This window comes from Pelophylax lessonae, assembly GCF_965119305.1.
Source record: "Pelophylax lessonae genome assembly, contig: HAP1_SCAFFOLD_172, whole genome shotgun sequence".
Taxonomy (NCBI): Eukaryota; Metazoa; Chordata; class Amphibia; order Anura; family Ranidae; genus Pelophylax; species Pelophylax lessonae.
This window is the reverse complement of record NW_028120126.1, coordinates 350,782-374,630: the sequence shown is the minus strand read 5'-3', so window position 1 is coordinate 374,630 and position 23,849 is coordinate 350,782. Positions and strand designations below refer to the sequence as shown.

General features: G+C 48.0%; 1 protein-coding gene across 1 annotated transcript in view; it reads left to right on the top strand.

Annotated features, from left to right (window-relative positions):
* The window catches only part of LOC309543533 (neuronal acetylcholine receptor subunit alpha-10-like), a 66,558-nt gene that overhangs the window by 32,759 nt on the left and 9,950 nt on the right, over nucleotides 1-23,849 (top strand). The window contains exon 3 of the mRNA XM_082276005.1: nucleotides 9,961-10,115. Coding sequence (XP_082132131.1) covers nucleotides 9,961-10,115 — 155 coding nt within the window. The remainder of the gene's footprint in view (nucleotides 1-9,960; nucleotides 10,116-23,849) is intronic.

Sequence of the window (23,849 nt, the reverse complement as noted above, 5' to 3'; positions counted from 1 at the left end):
TGTGTACAGGTTATATACAGGTGATATAAAGGTGTGTACAGGTTGTATACAGGAGATATAAAGGTATGTACAGGTTATATACAGGTGATATAAAGGTGCTGTACAGGTTATATACAGGTGATATAAAGGTGCTGTACAGGTTGTATAAAGGTGTGTACAGGTTATATACAGGTGATATAAAGGTGTGTACAGGTTGTACACTCACAGTTTTTTTACTTTTTACCAACCTTTACCTCTAACAGACACGACCTGTCCGCTTCCCGGGATGCAGAGCTCTGACTGTGTCCAGGTGAGTCTACATTGCCTGCAATGGAGAATTGCACCACCCAGAGTGGACAGAGGATCAGAGGTTCCCGAAAGGAGGCGAGGAGATGTGGAAATCCCAAACAGGACTTTTCCCAGCTCCCTGCCAGACTCTACACCACAACACCTACAAATGTCTACATCTCTATACCTTCATACCCTATACCTGGATATACCTGTATACACCTCTATACCTTCATACCCTATACCTCTATACACCTGTATACACCTCTATACCCTCATACCCTATACCTGGATATACCTGTATACACCTCTATACCTTCATACCCTATACCTCTATACACCTGTATACACCTCTATACCGTCATACCCTATACCTGGATATACCTGTATACACCTCTATACCTTCATACCCTATACCTGGATATACCTGTATACACCTCTATACCCTCATACCCTATACCTCTATATACATGTATACACCTCTATACTTTCATACCATATACCTGGATATAGCTGTATACACATCTATACCTTCATACCCTATACCTGGATATAGCTGTATACACCTCTATACCTTCATACCCTATACCTGGATATAGCTGTATACACCTCTATACCCTCATACCCTATACCTGGATATACATGTATACACATCTATACCTTCATACCCTATACCTGAATATACCTGTATACACCTCTATATCTTCATACCCTATACCTGAATATACCTGTATACACCTCTATACCTTCATACCTTATACCTGGATATAGCTGTATACACCTCTATACCTTCATACCCTATACCTGGATATACCTGTATACACCTCTATACCTTCATACCCTATACCTCTATATACATGTATACACCTCTATACCTTCATACCCTATACCTGGATATACCTGTATACACCTCTATACCCTCATACCCTATACCTGGATATACATGTATACACCTCTATACCTTCATACCCTATACCTGGACATACCTGTATACACCTCTATACCTTCATACCCTATACCTGAATATACCTGTATACACCTCTATACCTTCATACCCTATACCTGAATATACCTGTATACACCTCTATACCTTCATACCTTATACCTGGATATAGCTGTATACACCTCTATACCTTCATACCCTATACCTGGATATACCTGTATACACCTCTATACCCTCATACCCTATACCTGGATATACATGTATACACCTCTATACCTTCATACCCTATACCTGGATATACCTGTATACACCTCTATACCTTCATACCCTATACCTCTATATACATGTATACACCTCTATACCCTCATACCATATACCTGGATATACATGTATACACCTCTATACCTTCATACCCTATACCTGGATATACCTGTATACACCTCTATACCCTCATACCCTATACCTGGATATACATGTATACACCTCTATACCCTCATACCCTATACCTGGATATACCTGTATACACCTCTATACCTTCATACCTTATACCTGGATATAGCTGTATACACCTCTATACCTTCATACCCTATACCTGGATATACCTGTATACACCTCTATACCCTCATACCCTATACCTGGATATACATGTATACACCTCTATACCTTCATACCCTATACCTGGATATACCTGTATACACCTCTATACCTTCATACCCTATACCTCTATATACATGTATACACCTCTATACCCTCATACCATATACCTGGATATACATGTATACACCTCTATACCTTCATACCCTATACCTGGATATACCTGTATACACCTCTATACCCTCATACCCTATACCTGGATATACATGTATACACCTCTATACCCTCATACCCTATACCTGGATATACCTGTATACACCTCTATACCCTCATACCCTATACCTCTATATACATGTATACACCTCTATACCCTCATACCCTATACCTGGATATACATGTATACACCTCTATACCCTCATACCCTATACCTGGATATACCTGTATACACCTCTATACCTTCATACCCTATACCTCTATATACATGTATACACCTCTATACCCTCATACCATATACCTGGATATACATGTATACACCTCTATACCTTCATACCCTATACCTGGATATACCTGTATACACCTCTATACCCTCATACCCTATACCTGGATATACATGTATACACCTCTATACCCTCATACCCTATACCTGGATATACCTGTATACACCTCTATACCCTCATACCCTATACCTCTATATACATGTATACACCTCTATACCCTCATACCCTATACCTGGATATACATGTATACACCTCTATCCCTTCATACCATATACCTGGATATACCTGTATACACCTCTATACCTTCATACCCTATACCTGGATATACCTGTATATACCTCTATACCCTCATACCCTATACCTGAATATACCTGTATACACCTCTATACCCTCATACCCTATACCTGGAAATACCTGTATACACCTCTATACCTTCATACCCTATACCTGGATATACCTGTATACACCTCTATACCCTCATACCCTATACCTGGATATACCTGTATACACCTCTATACCCTCATACCCTATACCTGGAAATACCTGTATACACCTCTATACCTTCATACCCTATACCTCTATATACATGTATACACCTCTATTCCTTAATACCCTATACCTCTACACACCTATATACCTCTATACCCTGATACCTCTAGACCCATATAAACCCTTCTGAGCTGGCCCTAACCACAGAGCACTCAAATGAAAGGGCGGTCCTCGCAGCATCCAATCAGAATTTATCAGGTTGGTGTCTCTGGAATGTGGAGGCACTCCGCACCTCTACTGCTCATTAAATAATCCCCCATGTGTTTAATCTCATAGAGCGATCCCCTAAAATGAAAACCTGAGAGTGTGGGGGGGGGGGGGTGACATTGAAGGACACAAATACTTCCAGGCCGGAGAAGTCTATAAAGAAGGTTTTCCATGAGATTGCTGCAGAATTTAAAGCAATTCAATACCCCAAACCACAACCCATGGGAAGCCTCATCTGATAACTCCCCCAACTGTACAGCCAGAAGATGAGCAGTAATGAATGACAGAGAGTGAGAGTCTAGGGAGCAGGGGCTGGAGAAGAGCACTGGAGAGGAGGATTGATGGCACAGAGGAGGACTGAGGTCAGAGAGGAGGATTGAGGCCAAATAAGAGGATTGGGTTTAGAGAGGAGGCCTGAGGTCATAGAGAAGGATTAAGGCTAGAGGGGCCAGAGGCCAGAGTGGAGGATTGAGGCCAGAGAAGAAGACTGAGGCCAGAGAGAAGGATTGAGGTCAGAGAGAGGCCAGAGAGGAGGACTGAGGCCAGAGAGGAAGATTGAGGCCAGAGAGGAGGACTGAGGCCAGAGAGGAGGACTGAGGCAAGAGAGGAGGACTGAGGCAAGAGAGGAGGACTGAGGCCAGAGAGGAGGACTGAGGCAAGAGAGGAGGACTGAGGCCAGAGAGGAGGACTGAGGCCAGAGAGGAGGACTGAGGCCAGAGAGAAGGATTGAGGCCAGAGAGGAGGATTCAGGTCAGAGAGGAGGATTGAGGCCAGAGAGGAGGATTGAGGCCAGAGAGAATGATTGAGGCCAGAGAAAAATAATGAGACCAGAGAGAAGGATTGAGGCCAGAGAGGAGGATTCAGGTCAGAGAGGAGGGTTGAGGTTAGAGAGGAGGATTCAGGTCAAGAGAAGGGCTGAGGCAAGAGAAGAGGATTGGGTCCACAGAGGAGGATTGAGGTCAGAGAGAAAGTTTGAGCCCAGAGGGAATGATTGAGGTCAGAGAAGAGAATTAAAGCCAGAGGGGAGGATTGGGGCCAGAGAGGAGAATTTAAAGCCAGAGAGGAGGACTGAGGCCAGAGAGGAGGATTGAGGCAAGACAGGAGGATTGAGGCCAGAGAGAAAGATTGAGGCCAGAAAATAGGATTGAGGCCAGAGAGGAGTTTTGCAGCCAGAGAGAAGGATTGAGGTCAGAGAGAAGGAAAAGGATTAAGCCCAGAGAAGGGGACTGAGGCCAGAGAGAAGGATTGAGGCCAGAGAGGAGGACTGAGACCTGAGAGAATGATTGAGGCCAGAGAGGAGGACTGAGGCAAGAGAGGAGGACTGAGGCCAGAGAGGAGGACTGAGGCCAGAGAGGAGGATTGAGGCCAGAGAGGAGGACTGAGGCCAGAGAGGAGGATTGAGGCCAGAGAGGAGGACTGAAGCCAGAGAGGAGGATTGAGGCCAGAGAGGAGGACTGAGGTCAGAGAGGAGGACTGAGGTCAGAGAGGAGAATTGAGGCCAGAGAGGAGGATTGAGGCCAGAGAGGAGAATTGAGGCCAGGGAGGAGGATTGAGGTCATAGGGGAGTATTGAGGCCAGAGAGGAGGACTGAGGTCAGAGAGGAGGATTGAGGCCAGAGAGGAGGATTGAGGCCAGAGAGGAGGACTGAGGTCAGAGAGGAGGATTGAGGCCAGAGAGGAGGATTGAGGCCAGAGAGGAGGACTGAGGTCAGAGAGGAGGATTGAGGCCAGAGAGGAGGACTGAGGCCAGAGAGGAGGACTGAGGTCAGAGAGGAGGATTGAGGCCAGAGAGGAGGATTGAGGCCAGAGAGGAGGATTGAGGCCAGAGAGGAGGATTGAGGCCAGAGTGGAGGATTGAGGCCAGAGAGGAGGATTGAGGCTAGAGAGGAGGACTGAGGTCAGAGAGGAGGATTGAGGCCAGAGAGGAGGATTAAGGCCATAGGGGAGGATTGAGGCCAGAGAGGAGGACTGAGGTCAGAGAGGAGGATTGAGGCCAGAGAGGAGGATTGAGGCCAGGGAGGAGGATTGAGGTCATAGGGGAGGATTGAGGCCAGAGAGGAGGACTGAGGTCAGAGAGGAGGATTGAGGCCAGAGAGGAGGATTGAGGCTAGAGAGGAGGACTGAGGTCAGAGAGGAGGATTGAGGCTAGAGAGGAGGACTGAGGTCAGAGAGGAGGATTGAGGCTAGAGAGGAGGACTGAGGTCAGAGAGGAGGATTGAGGCTAGAGAGGAGGATTGAGGCCAGAGAGGAGGCTTGAGGCCAGAGAGGAGGATTTAGGCCATAGGGGAGGATTGAGGTCAGAACGGAGATTTGAGGCCAGGGGTGAGTTTTTTTCTAGGCCCTCTCTGAATATAACTTTTCTGTTCTGGTGAAAATATTATGTTGTTCACAATGCTCAATAGCTGAAAGTGAAATTTACACACAAGGGGATAAGTAAGAGCAGTGACTCCTCCCCCTCCACAGTTGTGGCTTCGCCCCCCCCCCCCCCCCCATTTAATTTCAATCAGAGACAAAGCATTTGCTGTGCTTTCTCTTTAGCTAAGACATTAAGCTTTGGGAATCCGGTCTCATGTAATACATTTTTTAATAATAATAATATTTGAGGGCAGCCGGATAATAAAATATAATGAAAGCCGGACTCTAGGCCAAAACTTTATTTTAGAAAATAGGGATCAGAGCAGAGGGTGTTGATTGCTGCCTGGGTTCCGGTTCCAGTTGTTCCCTCGGTTGGTGTTTGGATGACACCAGGAGATAAAATGTGGGGGTTCTGGGAGCATCTAGACAAGGAGGGCAATAACAGCCGAAAATATGCTGTAACCTCCCCCACTATAATAAATGTCATCCTTCTGACCCCATCATAGAGATATGAGATCACTTTCTGTCCTTGTCACATCAGAACAAAAAGCGGGGGCCAATCTCTGCCATGGGGACACAGAGAAAGGGTCTAACCCTCCCCCTTTAATGGGGACACAGACTGGAGGGACTGAGGTCCATCATGTGACCCGTGTGTCTGGCCATCAGCCTAATTCTAGGCTGGAACACATTGGGTTGCTATCACAGCTGTAGGTAAGAACATAGAGGACAATCAACCTATAGTGACCAGTCAGATCTGTGTCCATGCTTGTTACTCCAATATGGTGGCTCCAGAACTCACTTCCACACAGGCCAAGCAGTCAGTAAAGTGAGCCTGGCGGGGACATTTATCTTATGTAATGGGAAATGATTGACACATAGAGAGACATGGACCTGTCCACTATTGTCCTCGCCTTCTGATTGACCACTATTGTCTTCTAGGTGACCACTATTGTCTTCTAGGTGACCACTATTGTCTTCTCGGTGACCACTATTGTCTTCTAGGTGACCACTATTGTCTTCTCGGTGACCACTATTGTCTTCTCGGTGACCACTATTGTCTTCTCGTGACCACTATTGTTACATAGTAGGTGAGGTTGAATAAAGACAATAGTCCATCCAGTTCAACCTGTGTAGGTGTGTGTGACTGTAATCATCTAACATAGCCCTTTATCTCCTGATCCTTGAGATGTACGTCTAAGAGTCTTTTGAAAGTCACCATACTACCCGCAGAAACCACCTCTTGTGGTAGACAATTCCACAATCTTGTAGCCCTAACAGTAAAGAACCCCCCACGTTGCCTGAGGTTAAAACGCTTCTCCTCTAATCGCATTGTATGTCCTCGAGTCCTCATGCAATTCCTTCGAATGAACAGCTTTTTTTCTAAGCTGAGATCCCCATTAAGATATTTATAAATTGCTATCATGTCCCCTCTCAGACGTCTCTTCTCCAGGGAAAATAAATCGAGCGATTGCAGCCGCTCTTCATAGGTAAGGTCCTCCAATCCCCTAATTAGTTTAGTTGCCCTTCTCTGGACTCTCTCCAGCTCCAACACATCCCTCCTGAGGACTGGCGACCAGAACTGGACAGAATACTCCAGATGCGGTCGGACCAGAGTTTTATAAAGTGGAAGGATTATAGTCTTATCTCTGGAATACATCCCTTTCTTTATGCATGCTAATATTCTGTTGGCTTTGGAAGCTGCCGCTTGGCATTGCATGCTGTTGCCTAATCTATCATCAACCAAGACTCCCAGATCTTTCTCCATTTTTGAGTCCCCCAAGGGTTCCCCTCCTAACATGTATTGTGTTTTTATGTTTTTGGTCCCCAAGTGCAAAACCTTACACTTCTCCACATTAAACCTCATTTTCCATGTCGTTGCCCACTCCGTAATTTTGTCCAGGTCATTCTGTAGGATATCTGCTTCATGCTGTGCAGTTATTGCCCTGCCCAATTTTGTGTCATCTGCAAAAACTGATAACGAACTACTGATCCCGGCCTCAATGCTGTTTATGAATAAATTGAACAAGGTTGGTCCCAGGACTGAGCCCTGGGGCACCCCGCTTACTACCTCAGCCCAGTCTGAGTATGCGCTGTTTATTACCACCCTTTGGACACGGGCTTTTAGCCAGTTCCGTATCCAAGAGCAAACCCTGCTGTCGATACCTGCAGACCTTATTTTATAAATTAAGCGCTTGTGGGAAACTGTATCAAACGCCTTAGCGAAATCCAAGTACACCACATCCACTGGTCTCCCCCTATCTAGCTCACAGCTCACCTCCTCGTAGAATGCTAAGAGATTGGTTTGACAAGAACGCCCATTTGTAAACCCGTGTTGGTTACTACTGATGATGTTGTTGTCTTTAGCATACTCTACGATATAGTCCCTTATCATCCCCTCCAGAAGTTTACATACTATTGATGTCAAACTGACAGGCCTATAATTTCCCGGGATATGTCTCTGGCCCTTTTTGAATATCGGAATCACGTTAGCCTTCCTCCAATCCCCTGGTACATCTCCTGTCCTAATACTGTCAGCAAAGATTAGGAACAGTGGTCTAGATATAACCATACTGAGTTCCTTGAGCACTCTCGGATGTACGCCATCCGGGCCTGGTGATTTGTTTGTGTTAAGTTTATCCAGTCTTTCCCTGATTTCCCCCTCTGTTAGCCATAGTGGCAAGTCCTGTGTATTACTACTAACCATACAGTCATGGTCAGTGTACCCCTCCTTTTCCTGCATAAAGACTGACGAGAAAAAAGCATTCAGCACGGTTGCTTTTTCAGTGTCCTCTGTAACCATCCTCCCATCATCGTTAATTATGTGTGCAATATGCTCTGCCCTAGTTTTTTTGCTGTTGATATATTTAAAGAATTTCTTTGGGTTTTTTTTACTATCCTCCGCTATTTGTCTCTCAAAGTTGATTTTAGCCATCTTGATTTCGTGTTTACACTTCTTATTTTCCTCCTTGTATTGCTGGAAGGCCGATACGGTGCCCTCTGATTTATATTTCTTGAAGGCCAATTTTTTTCCCTTAATAAGTTTTTTAACGCTACTGTTTAGCCAGCCAGGTTTGGCTTTGTCTCTTCTAAATTTATTCCCCATAGGAATGCACTGCAAGATGCCTTTGCTTAATATGTTCCTAAAGCATTCCCATTTTTCCTCAGTGGTCAGGGATCCCAGGGTTTGGTCCCAGTTTACCCTTTCCATCATTGAGTACAATTTTGGAAAGTCTGCCCTTCTGAAGTTTAGGGTTCTTATGTTCCCCACTTGCCTTGTTATATTGTTATTTATACTAAATGTGATCATCCTGTGATCGCTAGAGCCCAGATTGTCCTGGACTCCTACCTCCGAGATTATGTCTGGGTCATTAGTGATCAATAGATCCAGGATTGCATTCTCTCTAGTAGGGGAATCCACCAACTGTGACATGTAGTTATCCTGTAAGGTTTCCGTGAATAGACGGGCCTTATGCGAGTGTGCAGTCCCCTCTTCCCAGTCAATGTCGGAATAATTGACCACTATTATCTTCTAGGTGACCACTATTGTCTTCTCGGTGACCACTATTGTCTTCTCGGTGACCACTATTGTCTTCTAGGTGACCACTATTGTCTTCTCGGTGACCACTATTGTCTTCTAGGTGACCACTATTGTCTTCTAGGTGACCACTATTGTCTTCTAGGTGACCACTATTGTCTTCTCGGTGACCACTATTGTCTTCTAGGTGACCACTATTGTCTTCTAGGTGACCACTATTGTCTTCTAGGTGACCACTATTGTCTTCTCGGTGACCACTATTGTCTTCTCGTGACCACTATTGTCTTCTAGGTGACCACTATTGTCTTCTAGGTGACCACTATTGTCTTCTCGGTGACCACTATTGTCTTCTAGGTGACCACTATTGTCTTCTAGGTGACCACTATTGTCTTCTGGTTGACCACTATTGTCTTCTCGGTGACCACTATTGTCTTCTCGGTGACCACTATTGTCTTCTAGGTGACCACTATTGTCTTCTCGGTGACCACTATTGTCTTCTAGGTGACCACTATTGTCTTCTTGGTGACCACTATTGTCTTCTCGTGACCACTATTGTCTTCTCGGTGACCACTATTGTCTTCTAGATGACCACTATTGTCTTCTAGGTGACCACTATTGTCTTCTAAGTGACCACTATTGTATTCTAGGTGACCACAATTGTCTTCTAGGTGATCACTATTGTCTTCTAGGTGACCACTATTGTCTTCTAGGTGACCACTATTGTCTTCTAGGTGACCACTATTGTCTTCTTGGTGACCACTATTGTCTTCTAGGTGACCACTATTGTCTTCTAGGTGACCACTATTGTATTCTAGGTGACCACAATTGTCTTCTAGGTGATCACTATTGTCTTCTTGGTGACCACTATTGTCTTCTAGGTGACCACTATTGTCTTCTAGGTGACCACTATTGTCTTCTAGGTGACCACTATTGTCTTCTAGGTGACCACTATTGTCTTCTCCTTCTGGTTGACCACTATTGTCCTCACCACCTTCTCCTTCTGGTCTCTCCTAGGATGAGCGTAATCAGATCCTAATGGCGTATCTGTGGATCCGGCAGGTGTGGTTCGATGCCTACCTGCGCTGGAACAAGGAGGAATATGATGGTCTGGATACCATCCGTATACCAAGTAGTTATGTATGGAGACCCGATATTGTCCTATATAACAGGTAGGTCGGATGGCTGTTGAGAACTTCACTTCAATTCCTATGGTTCCTCCAGCCTGGGTGTGGCCAAATCTTCTCCTCTGTCCCCAGGGACAGCCTAGCCTGGGTGTGGCCAAATCTTCTCCTCTGTCCCCAGGGACAGCCTAGCCTGGGTGTGGCCAAATCTCCTCCTCTGTCCCCAGGGACAGCCTAGCCTGGGTGTGGCCAAATCTTCTCCTCTGTCCCCAGGGACAGCCTAGCCTGGGTGTGGCCAAATCTCCTCCTCTGTCCCCAGGGACAGCCTAGCCTGGGTGTGGCCAAATCTTCTCCTCTGTCCCCAGGGACAGCCTAGCCTGGGTGTGGCCAAATCTTCTCCTCTGTCCCCAGGGACAGCCTAGCCTGGTTCTTCTGTCGGAAAAGGTCAATAGACTTAATGGCAAAGCTGTCAGCTTCTCTCTGCTATCCGAGGCTCTTTTAGATTTATACTCAGACAGCGGTGTCATCCGAAGGAGAAAAATCTACACCAAGGACACAGACAGAAATAAACACCTGGCAGGGGTTCCAACCTTCTTCTAAAGAAAAGACATGTAGGCTTTCCCTCACTCCTTGCTTGGTAAAACACTATTAGTAGATTAGTAGGACAGGAAGTAATGGGAAATCTCCTAACAGAGCCCCGAATAGCAGTAAAACCTGACAGATACTCCCCCCCCCCCCACTCCATCCAAAACTATATAAAGCTTTGGCTGGACTTCCACTTTAAAACATATTTAAATTAGACAGAAAGTAAGGAACAATTCTGATGGCTGCTAACAAGCCCCCTATTGATAGCATGATCAGGTGACAGGTCCTCTTTATGGATACTTCTCTTGGACCCCCCAATGTCTCCTCTGCCCTCCACGGCAGCACGTCAAGGACAGATTGTTCATGAATAGCTACCTCCTCCCCCGGATATAGCACCCAGAGAATGAAGGCTTTGAACCCGGAAGTAACAAAATGATCAAACGCTTCAAGGTTCATTTTCTGCAAAGAAGATTGAGGAACAAATATGGGGATGAGTGGTGGGGACATGGTGGAGGGAGTTGATGGGGTTGGTGGGGACATGGTGAAGGAGGTTAATGTGGCAGGTGGGGGTTTGGGGAAAGGCATTGATGGGGTGGGTGGGGACATGGTGAAGGAGGTTGATGGAGCAGGTGGGGACATGATGGAGGAGGGTTGTTGGGGCGTGTGGGGAAGTGGTGGGGGGAGGGGGGTTGTTGTGGCGGGTGGGGAAGTGTTGGAGGGGGGGGTTGTTGAGGCGGGTGGGGAAACAGTTGAGGGGGGTAGGTGGGGAAGTGGTGGAAGGGGGGTGTTGGGGTGAGTGGGGAAGTGGTGGAGGGGGGGTGTGGGGGGTGAGTGGGAAAGCTGTGGAGGGGGGCTGTGAGTGCGGGTGGGAAAGGTGTGGAGGGGGGGTTGTTGGGGCAGGTGAGGAAGAAGTGGAGGGGGGATGTTGGGGCAAGTGGGGAAGAAGTGGAGGGGGGATGTTGGGGAGGGCAGGGACGTAGTGGAGAGGAGGGTGTGACGGGAGTCACTCTGGATGGGGGGATTGTGGAACCCAGATTACTTTAGAGAGGTTGGGAAACTCCTTGTTCAGCTTCCCTGGCCCCTCTTATGTGTAAGTCACCCTGTGTCTATTAGGGGCACAGGGTGACCAGGAACCCCAGTCTGGTCTGCACTAATCAGACTCGCTGTACAACCACACCGCATTTCACGTTACCCCGGTTATCCTGGGTTCTATATGTGGGGTTTGTGTTGGGGGAGAGCCTGTTTCACTTGGGACAATAATATTTCTGAACAATGTCCCTCAGGAAATATATGAAGATGAACAGTTTGACTTTTCAGATTGCTAGAATATTGTTGGAGTCTCTCATAGACCCTTGCTAGATAGTGAGGTGGGGTGGAGTTTGTTATTGGTAAGTACCCGTATCCCATTGTTCTATTGTTTCTGTCTGCCTTAAGATCAACCTATTATGGGATGTATATGTGTATGTGGATTGGCTGCTAAGGGGGAGGGGGGGTTGTCCCATAGTGTATATCTCTTTGTGTCTGTGTTTGAATAAACACTTCTTATCCTGGAAGGTTCCAAAACTTATACAAGATAAGTTGTCAGCTAGCATTGTATGGAGGGCGGCTGGGAAAATCTGATATCTATGTTCACGACTGGGAGGAAGCCGTATACTGACGGAAGACCACAAGTACAGTGTGGGTCTGAGGTTCCGTTACACTGGTGGCAGCGGTGGGATGCTTCCTGCAGTCTAGGACATCCAAACCTCCCCCGGGATCCAAGGTCCAGATTAGGGATGATCGAATTTTTCAAAAGTTCGGTTCGGCCAGAACATCCGAACTTCCCGTTCGGTTCGGCCCGGATAGCAGAACCCCATTGAAATCAATGGGACCCGAACTTCGGTAATCAAAAAACACTATTTTGAAGCCCTAAAACCCAATAAATGCCCCTAAAAAGTGCCTAGGGTTCTGGGTCATGCCCCAGGGACTATTAATCACACAAAAAAGTTCTTAAAAATTGTCATTTTTGATAGAGAGCCAATTATTGAAAAAATTAAAAAAAAAGAAAAAAAAAAAAGAAAATTTCTTTTGATTTAGTGTCTGGGGGTCTAAAAAGTGTACCTGTGAAGTTTCAGCTCTGTAGCATGTCCAGAGCCAGAAAAAAAAAAGATTGTTTGTATTAGGTCACTTATAGAACAGGGATATGGCTCCGCTATTTTCACACCTTGCCGGTTTAGTAGCAGGCGTTTTTTTTGGGGCATTTTTTGGGGTCTTTGGAGGCAGGAAATTATCTGAACTTGTGTATAGGGGTATATATACACGCATACTTATATGTATATATACACCTAGACATATATAGGTGTGATAGTAGCAGAAATCTATGCTTGCGCTAATTAAATAATTAACACTAATATGGCTCCGCTCCTATCATACCTATATATGTGTAAATGTAAAAATACATATAAGTGTGTGTGCATATATATCACTATACACAAGTTCAGATGTTTTGCCTGCCTCCAAAGACCCCAAAAAAATGCCTGCAACAACACACCTGGGCGTTTTTTTTTGGCGCTAGCGTTTTTTGGGCATTTTTTTGGGCGTCTTTGGAAGCAGGCAAAACATCTGAACTTGTGTATAGGAGTATATATACACACATACTTATATGTATATATACACCTAGACATATATAGGTGTGATAGTAGCAGAAATCTATGCTTGCGCTTATTAAATAATTAACACTAATATGGCTCTGCTCCTATCACACCTATATGTATATGTGTAAGTCTAAAAATACATATAAGTATGTGTGTATATATACCCCTATACACAAGTTCAGATGTTTTGCCTGCTTCCAAAGACGCCCAAAAAATGCCCAAAAAAACGCTAGCGCCAAAAAAAAAACGCCCAGGTGTGTTGTTGCAGGCATTTTTTTGGGGTCTTTGGAGGCAGGCAAAACATCTGAACTTCTTTATAGGGATATATATACACACGTTATATGTATTTATACACATACACATATATAGGTGTGATAGGAGAGAAGCCATATTAGTGTTAATTTTTTAATTAGCGCAAGCATAGATTTCTGCTACTTTCACACCTATATATGTGTATGTGTATATATACATATAAGTATGTGTGTATATATACCCCTATACACAAGTACAGATGTTTTGCCTGCCTCCAAAGACCCCAAAAAATGCCCAAAAAAAAGCCAGCTACAAAAATGCCCAGGTGTGTTTTTGCAGCAGGCGGTTTTTTTTGGGCATTTTTTTGGGGTCTTTGGAGGCAGGCAAAACATCTGAACTTGTGTATAGGGGTATATATACACACATTCTTATATGTATTTATACACTTACACATATATACTGTAGGTGTGATAGGAGCGGAGCCATATTAGTGTTAATTATTTAATTAGCGCAAGCATAGATTTCTGCTACTATCACACCTATATATGTCTAGGTATATATACATATAAGTATGTGTGTATATATACCCGTATACACAAGTTCAGATGTCATGCCTGATTCCAAACATGTCCTCAAAAAAGCCCTATAAACGCCTGCAGCCAAAAAGCAAAACTTGTTTCTATAGCGGTCACCCTGATATGGAAGGGTTTGGTCACCCTGCCATAGCAGTCACTGTCAGTTCACCCTACACTACACTACGGTCACCCTGGCACTTAACACTTTCCCTACAGAAACTAAATTTTTGATTCTATCTAAAGTGGAAAAAAGCACCCTAACTACACTAGATATCCCTTTCCTCACACTAATAATTGCTAAATTACACTTTTGAAGGAGAAGTAACAGAACTGCTTCCATTCTCTTCCACATCCCTGTATTACAATGCTAGGAATTTGGCGGGGCTATCTTATATACTGGGGGGCGTATTCACTAATGATTGGCCTGTGGACCCCCTAGTCACTCCAATCACATTCCTAGCATTCTCCTGCCCCCTCAATTGGCTTTTACTAATAGTTCTGGTCCAATCACGGGCTTTTAAAGCCCATTTCCTGTCCCATTGCATTTTGGTCAGTTCTGGTTGCCAAATTCCGAACTTTTTCAGCAAAAAGTTCGGAATTCGGCCGAACCTCGAACAGCCAATGTTCGGGTCGAACCGATGGTTGACCTGAACCTTTCGATCATCCCTAGTTCACATAACAGAAGAGGAGAGGTACAGATATCAGCAGGGCCGGATTAAGAGCATCATGGGCCTGGTGTTGAGGATTTTGGTGGGCCTTTTTATGAAAAAAAATAAAATGAAAAATAAAATAAAATGAAAACGCAAACATTTTTTTGTTAAAATAAATTAAAGAGAGTGAGAGATGGGCTGAGAGAGAGAGAAGGGGGTCGAAAGAGAGAGAGAGGGGGCTGAAAGCGAGGGGATGAGAGAGAGAGGGGGGTGAAAGTGAGAGAGAGAAAGAGGGGGTGAGAAAAATGGGGATAGAGAGAGGGTGAGAGAGAGTGAGTGGTAGGAAAGAGGGGGTGCGAGAGAGAGTGGGGGGAAAGAGAGAGAGAGTGGTAGGAGAGAGGGGGTTAAGGGGGCGAGAGAGAGAAAGGGTAGAGGGGAGGTGAGTCTGTGGGGGGGCACAGTATAGTACAATACATGGGGGTAATAGCAAAGTACATTACATGGTGGGCACAGCACACTAAATGGTGGATACATGGATACAGCACATTGCATGGTGGGCACAACACATGACATAGTGGGCACTGCACAGCACATTACATGGTGGGCACAACACAGCACATGGTGGGCAAATCACCTTATATGGTGGGCACAGCACATGACATGGCTGGCACAGCACATTACATGTTGGGCACTGCACATTACAAGTGGGCACTGCACATCATATGGTGGGCACAGCACAATATATGGTGGGTACTGCACATGGCATGGTGGGCACTGGACATCACATTACCTGGGGCACTCCACGGCACCACATTACATTGTGGGTGCAGAACATTTCATGGTGAGCACTGCACAACACAGCACATTACATGGTGGGCAAAGTACATGACATGGTGAGCACTGCACGGCACAGCACATTTTATAGTGGGTACTGCACGGCACACGACATGGTGGGCAATACACAGCACATTACATGGTAGGCATTGCATGGTGCAGCACATGACAAGATAGGCACAACACAGCACATGACATGGTGGGCACTGAACAGCAATTGACATGGGAGGCCTTCATGGCATAGCACATTACATGGTGGGCAATGCACAGCACATTACATTTTGGGCACAACACATTACATTTTGGGCACAGCACATTACATGGTGGGCACAGCACATTATATGGTGGGCACTGCATGTGACATGGTGGGCACTGCTGCATAGCACATTACACAGTGGGCACAACGCATTACATGCTGGGCACAGCACATTACATGGTGGGCACAGCACATTACATGGTGGGCACTGCATGTGACATGGTGGGCACTGCATGTGACATGGTGGGCACTGCACAGCACACGACATGGTGGGCACTGCTGCATAGCACATTACACAGTGGGCAAAACACATTGCATGCTGGGCACAGCATATGACATGGTGGACACTGCACGTGACATGGTGGCCACTGCATGGCACACGACATGGTGGGCACTGCTGCATAGCACATTACACAGTGGGCACAACGTATTACATGCTGGGCACAGCACATTACATGGTGGGCACTGCACAGCACACGACATGGTGGGCACTGCTGCATAGCACATTACACAGTGGGAACAACGTATTACATGCTGGGCACAGCACATTACATGGTGGGCACTGCATGTGACATGGTGGGCACTGCTGCATAGCACATTACACAGTGGGCACAACGCATTACATGCTGGGCACAGCACATTACATGGTGGGCACAGCACATTACATGGTGGGCACTGCATGTGACATGGTGGGCACTGCTGCATAGCACATTACACAGTGGGCACAACGTATTACATGCTGGGCACAGCACATTACATGGTGGGCACTGCATGTGACATGGTGGGCACTGCACAGCACACGACATGGTGGGCACTGCTGCATAGCACATTACACAGTGGGCACAACGTATTACATGCTGGGCACAGCACATTACATGGTGGGCACTGCATGTGACATGGTGGGCACTGCAAAACACATTGCATGCTGGGCACAGCATATGACATGGTGGACACTGCACGTGACATGGTGGACACTGCATGGCACAGCACATGACATGGTGGGCACTGCACATGACATGGTGGGCACTGCATGGCACAGTACATTACATGGTGGGCACTGCATATTGCACTGCATGGCACAGTACATTACATGGTGGGCACTGCATATTACACTGCAAGCACTGCATGGCACAGCATATGACATGGTGGGCACTGTATGGCATAACACATTACATTGTGGGCAAAAGGGAACACATTACATGGGGGGAAGCAGCAGCCTCTCCCACAATCATCACAGCCCCCAGGAGAGTTTTTGCACAATCCTCTCTCCCTATTTACTAACCTCATTTCAGCAGCATGAAATATTTCCTTTCTCCCGGGCTTCTGCTGGTTAGGATGACATCAGCACCCCTCCCCCAGACAGCTGCCTGCATCCCCTTTACACTGAGGATCTGTGTGAGTGTAACAGATCCTGTGATAGGAGCCAGGCATAGGCAGGAACAGCAGCTGAGACTTCTCTCCTTCACATGTGCAGTGCAGAGGAGACTTCTCCTTCTTCAAGACAGCACACGTAGATATCGATAAGCCACTGGCATAGGCCTATATTCAGGGAGGGGCCTGGAGCTGCAGCTCCAATAGCCCCTATGTTAATCCGGCCCTGGATATCAGCCGCCATGGAAGAGGAATTCGGAAGGAGGTAGTGAGAGATGCGGATACAGCACAGGGGACCGGTGTCAGAGAAGGTCCTGCTAGGATGGCACGATTCAATCCGATTGGAACTCTGGGAGGAAACGCTAGCCCAGGGAAAAATCCTCCCCTCCATCCAGGAAAGGTACTGGTCACAGTATGAAGTGCGAATGGCGTTTTTGGGGAGACAACTGCACAAGGAATGGTTAAGCAGGTGGAGATGTGGTTGGATGAGAGGTACAGAGCTCTCCGCTGGTATATAACCCAAGTGTGCCCATGGACAGCGGATGACAGCCCAACGGAAGGCTTTTGCTAAAGCGACACGGGGCTGTTATTAGAGGGGCTGTCCAAGGACCCTGTCTTTGGGAGCGATTGGGAGTGCCGGTTAGAGAAAATTGAGGATTGCAGAGAAGAGATCCTGAACATGTCGGAAGTGTTCACATGACATCTCAGCCAATGTGCTGTGGACCCCGGGGGGAGGGGGGGAGGGGCTCACATGAGATCTCAGGCCATGTGCTGTGGACCCCGGGGGGAGGGGCGGGATGGGCTCACATGAGATCTCAGGCCATGTGCTGGGGACCCCGGGGGGAGGGGCGGGATGGGCTCACATGAGATCTCAGGCCATGTGCTGGGGACCGGGGGGGGGGGGGTGGGCTCACATGAGATCTCAGGCCACGTGCTGTGGACCCCGGGGGGAGGGGGAGATGGGCTCACATGAGATGTCAGGCCATGTGCTGGGGACCCCGGGGGAGGGGGGATGGGCTCACATGAGATCCCAAGCCATGTGCTGTGGACCCCGGGGGGAGGGGGAGATGGGCTCACATGAGATCTCAGGCCATGTGCTGCGGACCCCGGGGGATGGGCTCACATGAGATCTCAGGCCATGTCCTGTGGACCCTGGGGGATGGGCTCACATGAGATCTCAGGCCATGTCCTGTGGACCCTGGGGGATGGGCTCACACGAGATCTCAGGCCATGTGCTGTGGACCCTGGGGGGGGAGGGGGGATGGGCTCACATGAGATCTCAGGCCATGTGCTGTGGACCCTGGGGGGGAGGGGGGGATGGGCTCACATGAGATCTCAGGCCATGTGCTGTGGACCCTGGGGGATGGGCTCACACGAGATCTCAGGCCATGTACTGTGGACCCTGGGGGGAGAGGGGGATGGGCTCACATGAGATCTCAGGCCATGTGCTGTGGACCCCGGGGGATGGGCTCACATGAGATCCCAGGCCATGTGCTGTGGACCCCGGGGGGGGGGGGAGAGATGGGCTCACATGAGATCTCAGGCCATGTGCTGTGGACCCCGGGGGGGGGGGATGGGCTCATATGAGATCTAAGGCCATGTGCTGTGGACCCTGGGGGGGAGGGGGGATGGGCTCACATGAGATCTCAGGCCATGTGCTGTGGACCCTGGGGGATGGGCTCACACGAGATCTCAGGCCATGTGCTGTGGACCCTGGGAGGGAGGGGGGAATGGGCTCACATGAGATCCCAGGCCATGTGCTGTGGCCCCCGGGGGGGAGGGGGGATGGGCTCTGCTCAGGCCATGTGCTGTGGCCCCCAGGGGGGAGGGTGGATGGGCTCTGCTCAGTCCATGTGCTGTGGCCGGGGGGGGGGGATGGGCTCACATGAGATCTCAGGCCATGTGCTGTGGCCCCCGGGGGGAGGGGGGATGGGCTCTGCTCAGGCCATGTGCTGTGGCCCCCAGGGGGGAGGGTGGATGGGCTCTGCTCAGTCCATGTGCTGTGGCCCGGGGGGGGGGGGGGGATGGGCTCACATGAGATCTCAGGCCATGTGCTGTGGACCCGGGGGGGGGGGGGGGGGATGGGCTCGGCTGTACACACATTGCAGGGATTTGCGCTCGCTCTGGGAAGGTGTAACACAATCTCAGGTACAGCTGCTGTGTGGGGCGGCTCAGGTTCTTCAGCAGAGGTGACTCTCCGAGCCGCGGGACCAAATTACAACTTTGCATGTTTCAGTGAGAGCGCATGGGGGGGGGGGGGTATTAATCATCTGCTGCTGCAGGGATCATTCTCTGATCCCGGGGATCCCACATGTCACGGGGGATGGAGGAGCTCCACCAGAGAAAACAATCTGCCCCCAATGTATTTACCCCGGGGGGGGGGGGGGGGTAGGAAATTAACCCTTTCCTCTACATGAACTCATTCATTAAAGATTGCTAATTGAAGTTCTTTTGTAGAAACAGAAGCACGCAGCTGTGCACGCTCCTAGAGCTGAGCCTCTGCTGGTCTACATTACATTCAGCATCCGCCCCAATAATGTAGCCAATCATGGTGGGTGGTGACCACATGAGCTTTGTTTACAAACCTACGCCTTCAACTGTCACTGTGACTACAACTGAGAATGGCACCAACTGTCACTGTGACTACAACTGAGAATGGCACCAACTGTCACTGTGACTACAACTGAGAATGGCACCAACTGTCACTGTGACTACAACTGAGAATGGCACCAACTGTCACTGTGACTACAACTGAGAATGGCACCAACTGTCACTGTGACTACAACTGAGAATGGCACCAACTGTCACTGTGACATTAACTCAGAATGGCACTGTAACGGAGCAACCGTCACCCCAACCGTGTATCTCCGTTGACAGACGCTCCTAGTGCTTCCCGAGGGGCTCCAAGCACTCCACCAGACACCATAACCACCTCAGACCCCACGAACAGCTGCAGCTTGGTTGGGATCTTGCCGTCTCCTACCCACCCTGGACCTACGACAAGGCTCCAGGTTCCCGTGGATGACCCTCTCTTTCCCCAGAGAGTGAAGCAGGAACAGGAACAAGCTCTTACACAAGCTCTTACAAGATCCTATCCAAGGGAGTATGGAGGACATAGCAATCCCTTGTAGCCGATTCCCCCAATAAGAGACAGAACTCTAGATTGAGGGTGAAGTATAACTCTTTATTGGACAAGAAACAGAATTTTATACAGTTTTCCCCGACAAGGTTACCGCCCAGGTGGACCTTGTAGAGAACTGGACATGACATTCACAAAACAGAGTTTTACACTCCCATACAGTGTACACAATCCCTCCCCTCTGCAGCCAATCCACATACGCATATACATCCCATAATAAGCTTATCTTAAGGCAGACAGAACAATGTGAGGTCATTAACATTTAACAATAGGACAGGCACAATCCACATTCCCTCCCAATACACAAACAATAGGGAAGTCTGCCAATGACAGTCTGTGTGTCTCTCTCACAGACAAGCCCATGGAATACACTGTGTAAGGTGGTATTAAATCTTCATATTTCTATATGAAGATATGGTTGACAAATATTTCTGTCCCACCTGAAGCAATCCAAACCATTAAGTATCTGCTCCTCACCTCCAGTGACGGTGAACACCGTCACAGGCACCAACTGTCATTGTGACATACTGAGAATGTCACCAACTGTCACTGTGACATACTGAGAAAGGCACCAACTGTCACTGTACACAAGTAAATGAAGTAACAAGGTTATAGTCCGTTTATTATAAAATATTAGTAAGGGACTATTTCCAGCCAATAATATTACACATTCCGGGGAATTTCTTAAACCAAATTACCTCATAAAATCCTTACATGCCCCTAAAATAATCGGAGGATTTCCGAGGGCAGATTTCCTGACAGCGGGTCTAAATGTCATCACCATGTAGAGTCTTCTCCGGGATTTCATCGATTGGGTTATAAATACATGAAATATCGCAGAGCCGCCGCCGCTCATCATTGCACTTCAGAGGTTTTTTAGTGTTAAATTTTTTATTGATTTTACAAAGTTTGACAAAGATTTTAAGTCACCGTTACAGGGGCCGAGGTACGCTTAGGAGCTTTCTTCAACTGAAAGCAGCAAAAGACTTCCAGAAGATTCGATCAGTGAGGGGTAAAATCGAATAATCACACAATGTACACCCCCCCCTCCCCACCCCCCGCCATCAAAGGATTTCATGAGCCGTGCAATGAAATGTCCATCTGTATATCAGGCGCTCACTCTGCTCCCCGCTGTTCCCAGCACTCAGAGAAAGTCTTTATACATTCGTGGTTCAGGCCACCCTATAACGTATTACATTCGCTCTGATATAACGTATTACATTCGCTCTGATATAACGTATTACATTCGCTCCGGTAAGCAGCAGAAAAACAAACTCAACCTACCTTCACCTTGAACATTCTCCATTGCCAGCATTGTACCCGCATACATTGGAGAAGACCTATTAAAGGCAAATAGGACGTTCGCTTTGCAAGGGAGTTTTCCCCAGAGATGAGTGAATGTAATAAGATTTCACAATCGCACACAAGGAGAGAATTTTTGCTTGCATATGATTGGAAGATGGAAGTTATCAGAGCTTCCTCTCATTCATAGGCTCTGGGGAACATTCCCTTGTAAAGTGAACATGTACTGTAGGTAGGTGCAGTCTACTTTCTCCACTGCAGGCGGCGCTGAACCAAAGTCAAGAGGAACATGCTCCTCTATAGTTTCCTGGGTCACTGGGGGAAGCTATCTGGTTGGATGCTAGCCATTCATGTATCTCTGGCAGCCATCTTGGGTCAGTCAGAGTCTTTTTAAGACCCTGGCTCGTGGGTATGGCATGCTTTTTACGTGTGGGCAGTGTAGGGACAGGTCATCCATCTGGGAAAGGTTCCAGGTGAGTAGAGAAAAGATAGGGACACTCCATCCTTCTTGGGCATCTCCCCATTGGGTATGGACCGTTCCGCCCCCTCAAGACAGACGCTGTCAGCACATCTGAGACCTGCTCTGCTACACACTTCCATTATATACCATGAGTGTTCCCGGTTGGGTGCCTCTCTGCCGGGTTTCTTGTGAATGACTGGATTCTGCATTGATACCAGTTCTATTCTCTGCAACCGGACTCGGTGTGTTTACCGCCCCCCGCACTGCGCTGCACCTCCCCCAACAAACAGTCTATTTCTCATTTGTAAATCAACCCCATCTAATACTCTTCATAAATATGGGAAACGCCTGCGTTCTTTGATGGGATATGGAAGTAAATTGTTGTCAGAGGGAGTCCGATACCAGAATAAAACCTTTTCCCCCTCCTCATTACATCAATATTGATAAGCAATAATCGTATGATTCGGTTTTGGAATGACCGGTGAAAATGAAAGCAGGAAAAAAGATCACTATTTAAAAAAAGGTTAAGAGTATCATAAAAAGATCTCCAGTTCTGTCCGGATATAAATGGGTCGAAGTGCAAGGTGTCTATGTGGGTTCAGTCTTATAGCAGACGTAGACCCAGCAGGGGGCGCATTCTTCACAGAGACAAGAAGGGTCCTGACATTGTCATTGGTTTCCACTTTTAGATCACATGACCTGGAGCCAAGGCAGCAGTGAAATGCACCACTCAGCCCACTCAGCCCACTCAGCACCACTCAGCCCACTCAGCACCACTCAGCCCACTCAGCCCCCTCAGCCCACTCAGCACCACTCAGCACCACTCAGCCCACTCAGCCCACTCAGCACCACTCAGCCCACTCAGCACCACTCAGCCCACTCAGCACCACTCAGCACCACTCAGCACCAATCAGCACCACTCAGCCCACTCAGCACCAATCAGCACCATCCAGCCCACTCAGCACCACTCAGCACCAATCAGCACCACTCAGCCCACTCAGCACCACTCAGCACCACTCAGCACCAATCAGCACCACTCAGCCCACTCAGCACCAATCAGCACCACTCAGCACCACTCAGCACCACTCAGCACCAATCAGCACCACTCAGCACCACTCAGCACCACTCAGCCCACTCAGCACCACTCAGCACCACTCAGCACCAATCAGCACCACTCAGCCCACTCAGCACCACTCAGCACCACTCAGCCCACTCAGCCCACTCAGCACCAATCAGCACCACTCAGCCCACTCAGCACCACTCAGCACCACTCAGCCCACTCAGCACCACTCAGCACCACTCAGCACCAATCAGCACCACTCAGCCCACTCAGCACCACTCAGCACCAATCAGCACCATTCAGCCCACTCAGCACCACTCAGCACCACTCAGCCCACTCAGCACCACTCAGCCCACTCAGCACCAATCAGCACCACTCAGCACCACTCAGCACCAATCAGCACCACTTAGCCCACTCAGCCCACTCAGCACCACTCAGCCCACTCAGCACCACTCAGCACCACTCAGCCCACTCAGCACCACTCAGCCCACTCAGCACCACTCAGCCCACTCAGCACCACTCAGCACCACTCAGCACCACTCAGCCCACTCAGCACCACTCAGCCCACTCAGCACCACTCAGCACCACTCAGCCCACTCAGCACCAATCAGCACCACTCAGCACCACTCAGCCCACTCAGCACCACTCAGACCACTAAGTCTGTT